The 6,794-nt window shown below is 67.9% G+C and overlaps 1 protein-coding gene across 1 annotated transcript in view; it reads left to right on the forward strand.

Annotated features, from left to right (window-relative positions):
- Positions 1 to 6,794, forward strand: part of NCOR2 (nuclear receptor corepressor 2) — a gene marked incomplete in the record, with an annotated part of 101,139 nt that overhangs the window by 72,505 nt on the left and 21,840 nt on the right. Inside the window, 8 exon segments of the mRNA XM_027772161.1 lie at positions 535 to 674; positions 1,162 to 1,252; positions 1,438 to 1,542; positions 1,731 to 1,834; positions 4,553 to 4,703; positions 5,103 to 5,243; positions 5,415 to 5,501; positions 6,053 to 6,348. Of these exon segments, the coding sequence (XP_027627962.1) occupies positions 535 to 674; positions 1,162 to 1,252; positions 1,438 to 1,542; positions 1,731 to 1,834; positions 4,553 to 4,703; positions 5,103 to 5,243; positions 5,415 to 5,501; positions 6,053 to 6,348 (1,115 nt within the window).

Consider the following 6,794-nt stretch of genomic DNA (forward strand, 5'->3'; position numbering starts at 1 on the left):
GGGGTTTGGGTCTTTCTGGCTCCGGATCTCCAGTCCCGCTGGGCTCTGTGGCAGCAAATCGGCATAGCCAGGCCTGACGTGGACTGCGATGCCAATAGCGGCTGTCTCGCAGAGCTGAGCCGGGGGCGCGGAGAGCTGGGGGAGGCACGCCAGAGGGCAGCAGCATGCACCAAGGTCCAGAGGCAGGGGAGAGCGGGCAGGGCTCTGGAGATCGAGCCCCGCTGCTGTGGCCGAGGCTCAGCACCCAGGAGGGGTGACAGCGGGAGCCATCGAAGGTTCCCAGCAGGAGGGCATGGGCCCGTGAGATCCCGTGGCTTCTATGAGAAGGGACTTTGGGGAAGAAGGTGGACACTAGGAGACCAGTGAGGGGCTGCCCTCTTTGGTGATCCCTCAACTGCGGACTTGGCGCTGCCGAGGACCGAGTGGGCAGGGCAGCAGGGCTGCGCGCAACAGGACCCACTCGGGCAGGACGGCGGCCGGGCGGGGACTGGCCCTGGCGGCACGCCCCGTGACGGACAGACATGTGCCTTGCAGGCCACCCCCTGCCCCTGGGCCTCCACGACGGCACCCGACCCGGCCTGCCACGCCCGTCCACCATCTCCAACCCGCCACCCCTCATCTCCTCCACCAAGCACCCCAGCTCTCTGGACAGACAGATGGGCTCCGTCTCCCAGGTGAGGGGCAGCCCTCCCTGCTCCGGGCTCGGTCTTCCTCCTGCAAAGTGGGCAACAGGCCCAGAGAGGTCTGAGTGGGCCGAGTCGCCCCCGTCAGGCAGCCTGGGGCCTGCGCTGGACACTCAGGCCTCTGTCATTTGCCAGACAGGGTCCCCACGTGGGTTTCTGGGATCAGAGTGTGGGCTCACGCAGGTTACGAACCTCTGCACCTCGGTGCCCCCAGTCTTCCCCCGGGTGGGGCGGGGACAAACGCGATGGGTGTGCAGTGGGGAGTGCTTGGGCCTGCCCACCTCCTGTCCACCCCACCAGGCGTCCCCTGGCCCACACTGCTCCTGTGTGCTGTTTTTAAGCCATACCCAGTGACGGTGGCCCTGCTGACTCAGAGAGGCCCCAACTCACATGGTCCCTCACTGGCGGGACTGCCTGCTCCCCAGGGGGGGATTGGGCAGTGTGGCAGGAGTCCTGAGAGCCACAACTCTGCCCTCAGGGAATCTCAGTCCCGTTCTCCGAGCACGCCAAGGCCCCGGTGGGGCCCCTCACCATGGGGCTGCCCCTCACCATGGACCCCAAGAAGCTAGGTAAGGACCTGCCCAGCCAGGCGGCCCCACCTGCCCTACGTGGGGGTGTGGTGGCTGGGAGGCCCCCAGATGCAGTGTGGGGGCGGTGGCACTGTGCACCCCCTGCAGGCCTGGGCCCCAGCCCTGGGGGAAGGTGGGTGGGGCCCCTGTCTGGGGCACACGGCTCACCCCCCTCTGGTACTCAGCACCCTTCAGTGGAGTGAAGCAGGAGCAGCTGTCCCCCCGGAGCCAGGCTGGGCCCCCGGAGAGCGTGGGAGCACCCACGGCCCAGGAGACGTCTGTGCTGAGAGGTGAGAGCCCGGCCCCCACGGGCCTGGGCCCCCTTTCCGTGCCAGAGGTGGTTGTGGCAGGAGCAGGGCCCTTCATCCAGAGTTCGGGGGGCGGGGACCAGGCTGGGACACTGAGTGGGACATGCGGTCACCAGGCGCAGTCGGAGAGGCCCCAGACCCCTCAAGCCCCCGTGCCTCGTGTCTTCCAGGGACAGCCCTGGGCTCCGTGCCGGGCGGAAGCATCACCAGGGGAGTGCCCGGCCCGCGGGTGCCTGCGGAGAGCCCTGTCAGCTACCGCGGCTCCATCACCCACGTAGGTGTCGGTGCGGCCGGGGGCCGGGAGCCAGCGCCGGGTCCACCACCCAGTGCCCGTCTGTGTCACCGCATGGCACCGGCCTCCATGGCCAGATGGCGACCTGCGGGACAGCCACCCACTCTGTAGACGTGGGTGTTGGCTATGCGGAGCTGGGTGTGGGGTGTGGGGGTGTGGGGGTGATCTTCCCCCACGCCAGCCGGCACTTAATGGGAGGGAGCGGATGGGAAACCGCGCACGGGGTCTGAGTAGCCAGGGCTGCAGGGAGTGAGCTACTGCCTGAGGCCCCCCGAGACGGGGAGGTGGCTTAGGCAGGTAGGGCGGAGTGACTCGTTGGCCATGGCCAGGAAAAAGGGGTGCGAGATGCATGAGAATCGCGGGAACAGCATCTGGGCCCAGGGAACGGCACGTGCAGAGCCTGAGAGGTGGGCGGGTTCCTGGTTCGAGCACAGGCCACGAACTGGCGCGTGGCAAACCCAGGGCTTCGTGTTGGAGGTGGCGGCCCCCAACACCGGCCAAGGGACTGGGCTTCCATCCACACGCTGACACGTGGACAGCCACACACTGACACACGGACAGCCACACACTGACACGCAGACAGCCACACGCTGACACGCGGACAGCCATGCATGGACAGCAGACAGCACACCTCTGAGGGCCTCGGGCTCAGGGCATCGGGAGAGCCGTGGGCTGGGCAGTGCAGACTCCACCTTCCCTGCTGCGGGGACCTCTAGGTGCCACGCCGCGGGCTTTGGAAGGCAGCCTAGTTGTCTACAAAGAGCCAGTGCGAGGCCCAGGCTGCCTGAGAGTCCGGCCAGGGTCCCCGCCCGTGCAGGCCCCTCCCCGCCTTGGTTTCCCCTCTGGTGATGTCTTCCTGGGAGGCTTCCACACCCCACGAAGGTGTAGGGCTAGAAGGTGGTCACTCAATCCTGGCCTCCGGGTGGCCGTGATCCACGCCGTCTCGGTCCCACACCCCTAAGGGAGGTTCTGGAGAGAGGCAGGTCCGAGTGTGAGGTTGGCGAGAGTCCACTTTCCCACGGCCTCGCCCCATTGCCAGGGCACGAGGAGATCGGTGCATGAACCCACACACACGGACACCCACACACACGGACACCCACACACAAGTGGTATTAACTCTGCAGTCCCACGGCCAGCTCAGAGGCCCGGGCCCGGGGAGGCATAGCTTCGAGTCCCTCTCGCGGCCCGCCCACCTTGGGAATAAGTCCCATCCCCACTGGGCCCAGGGGCTGCAGGCTCGTGCCCTGGAAGCAGACACTAGGTGCCTTAAGGCATCCATGTTCTGGAGTTTGTCCAGCGACCATCCCAGGCCACCGGCCCTGCTGGGTGCCTACCCTCTGCCCTGCCCGCCAAGCATCCACTGGCTCGTGAGCGACAGGCACCAGCAAGCCTGGCAGAGCCCTGTCGTCCTCGCGCTCCTCGCTGAGCCTCTGGCTCGGGCCATCCAGTGCCCTCTGGGCAGGAACACAGTGCACGGGAGCCAGCTACCTCGGAGGGCCCCTGCCCACCGGATGTCCTGCGTGCTCTCCTGAGAGGCAGCGGCCCTGAGCTAGCTCAGCGCCCTCGCGCCTCGCCCACGGTCACGCAGGGGCCAGCGCAGCAGGTGGCTGTGTTCCATCTCTCAGGCCCAGAGAGGTCAGCGTGCTTGGAGAAGCTCCCGCGACCCCTCAGAAGTCAGGCAAGGTGCCTTTCACAGACAAGGGCCTGGGATAGGTTCCCAGGGGAGCGAGGGGTGACCCGCGAAGGGCAGGTCTGACAGGCAGCTCCGAGGCCACGGGGACCATCGAGCCTTCTGGAACCAGACAGTGAAGAGGGTTGAGGACTTTCTGTGCCAGGTGCCATGGGGTCGGCACGGAGTGACTCCGTGTCCAGGGTGTGACCCGAGGCTTGGAGGAGAGGTGCTAGGCAGAGGTCACACAGCAGCGTGGCGGTGAGGTCACTGCCCGATGTCCCAGCTCCCCGTGCTCCTATTCCGGAGTGGCTCCAGGCAGGACCCCATCCCCTCTGCTTGAATACACCCCTGACGAGCTTCCGCCTTCGAGGTGGTGGATCTTAGCCTGGTGGCCCCTAGGGGACATCGGACACCACCTGAGCTGTTTTTGTCACGACTCATAGCGGCAGGCATGGGGGGCATTGACTCCCAGCCTCCCGCAGGTCGAGACTGGGCACGCAGCCCCACAGCCAACCTGAGCCTGCCCCCGAGGTAGCCTCTGGGGTCCGGCCTGACCTGAGGCTCTACCCGGTCCGGCCTGACCTGAGGCTCTACCCGGGCTTGGGAGCCATGCATGGGTATGGCCCTAATCCCTGCAGGGAGCCTTGAGCCCCGGTCTCCACCGGGTCTGTGTGCTGAGCACCGAGTGTCAGGGCTCTAAGAGAGAGACCCCCGGGTCAGGACAGGTGGACCCTGCTCATTAGCTAGGGGGCCCCGGCAAGGTCATCGGACCAGAGTGTACCTCAGTGTCCCCGCTGGAACTAGGGCCTGCCCAGGGTGACCTCAAGGGCAAGGTGAGCAGCTGCAGGGAAGGGTCTTGGGAACGTGAGCATTAGAGCAGGGACCCCGTAGCCGGGCTGTGTGCTGGCCTCCCGTCAGAGATGCGCACCTGAGGCACCCGTGGGCTCGTGCCCGTGCACGCCCGCACATACGTAGGCCGGTTCAGAGGTCCTGGGCCGTGGCCTAGGCTGACCCCCGTGTGCCCACAGGGCACCCCGGCTGATGTCCTGTACAAGGGAGCCATCACCAGGATCATTGGCGAGGACAGCCCGAGCCGCCTGGACCGCGGCCGGGAGGATGGCCTGCCCAAAGGTCACGTCATCTACGAGGGCAAGAAGGGCCACGTCCTGTCCTACGAGGGTGAGTGGCCTGTGTCCCCTCCGCAGCTGCAGGCCGCTGGGGACAGGCAGGGCCGGCCGAGCCCTCTCTCCTCCCCGTTCACGAGGGTACAAGAACTCATGGGGACCTGGGAGGACCACGGTCACACAGCACTTCCTGGGAGCCAGCCAGGGCCCGGCGGGGACTAAAGCAGACTGGGACCCCCTCGGAGGGTCTCAGGACACCGGGCGGAGGGCACACAGGATGCCACCTTGTCAGTTCCGAGTCACATCCACAGGCAGCTCGGCCCGGCCCTCCCACCATGTGAGCCCCCAGCAGAGCGAAGGCTGGTTGCTGACTCCTGGCACTGGGGGTCCGGGAGCCCCAGACCTGTGGGCCCTGCCCGGGCCGCCCCCACCATGCCGTCTGTCTGGTTTCCAGGTGGCATGTCTGTGCCCCAGTGTGCCAAGGAAGACGGCAGGAGCAGCTCAGGACCCCCTCACGAGCCGACCGCCCCCAAGCGCACCTACGACATGATGGAGGGTCGTGTGGGCAGGGCCATCTCCTCCGCCAGCATCGAGGGTGGGGCCTGGCACCTGCCTGGGCTGGGGGCGGGGGGAGCATGTCTCAGCTGGAGGGGAAGGGTGGGCTGGCAGGGCCCAGGAGGGGGCCGTCCGCCTCCCAGGGCTTCCCCACGGTGCTGGGGGCTGCCCGGCACCAGCCCAACTCACATCCCACTGTCCCTCTCCCCAGGGCTCATGGGCCGCGCCATCCCGCCTGAGCGCCACAGCCCCCACCACCTCAAGGAGCAGCACCACCTCCGCGGCTCCATCACTCAAGGTGCCCCTCCACCCCACGTCCCCTGCGCCGGCCGGGGCAGCAGCCGCCGCAGCAAGCCCTCGGGGGTGGCCGGTCACAGGGCCCAGAGGGGGGCACACCGGAGCACTTGGGGGACTCGGGGCATCCCAAGAGGGCGTGTGGCCGGGGCTGGGGCCCACAGAGAGGGTCTCACTGGAGACCGGGAGTGAGGTCTGCGCCACCCGGATCCTGCCCGTGGTTGTCGTTTACGGATTGACCGCTGTCCCCAACCCGGATCCTGCCCGTGGTTGTCGTTTACGGTTTGACCACTGTCCCCAGGCACCCTCCGGGCCCATGGAGGCCTTGGGGCCACCTTGGTGAAGAAGGGAGTCTGTAGGAGGCGCAGGTCACACAGCCCGTGCCCCACTGGCTGCTGTGGCAGCCGGAGAGCTGCATTATCATGCAGGTGCGGCTGGCCAGGTGGTCTCAGCTAACGCACTCAGGCCTGGAGAGGTCAGGCCACGGCATGTGAGGCGTTGGCTTGCAACCCTCCCGGGCCGGCCCGCGGCACTGAGGGTGTGCTTGCCCCGCAGGGATTCCCCGCTCCTACGTGGAGGCCCAGGAGGACTACCTGCGCCGCGAGGCCAAGCTCCTGAAGCGCGAGGGCACGCCACCTCCGCCCCCGCCGCCACGCGACCTGGCCGAGGCCTACAAGACACGGCCGTTGGAGGCCCTGGGCCCCCTGAAGCTGAAGCCGGCCCCTGAGGGCTTGGTGGCCACCGTGAAGGAGGCGGGGCGCTCCATCCACGAGATCCCGCGGGAGGAGCTGCGGCGCACCCCCGAGCTGCCCCTGGCCCCGCGGCCACTCAAGGAGGGCTCCATCACGCAGGTGAGCGGGTGAGGGGCCGGGCCAGCTGGGCGCGCTCCATACGGGGAAGCCAAGGCCGGAGTGCTTGTGTTGGGGGTCACGAGGCCCCAGACCGGACAGAGAAAGGCCTTTCCCTGCACAGGCATGCATGGCCTCTTCCCAGTTCGCCCGGGGCCCGCAGAAGCCCTCCGCGTCCTCGGGGGGACTGACTGCCAAGCTCCTGCCAAGGCCCAGCAGGGTGGGGACTGGCGTGCCATGAGCAGGCTGGCGGGGCTGTCCCCACCCCTAGAGAGCAGGCCCCACTCCCGTTTTACAGGGAAGTGGCCCCGTCTTGACCCAGGCTGGTGCTCCCCTGCAGGGCACGCCGCTCAAGTACGACGCTGCGTCCTCCGCCGGCTCCAAGAAGCATGACGTCCGCTCCATCATCGGCAGCCCCGGCCGGACCTTCCCGGCCGCGCCACCACACA

Source organism: Tupaia chinensis, unplaced genomic scaffold (genome assembly GCF_000334495.1).
Source record: "Tupaia chinensis unplaced genomic scaffold, TupChi_1.0 Scaffold000258_1, whole genome shotgun sequence".
NCBI classification, from domain to species: Eukaryota; Metazoa; Chordata; class Mammalia; order Scandentia; family Tupaiidae; genus Tupaia; species Tupaia belangeri.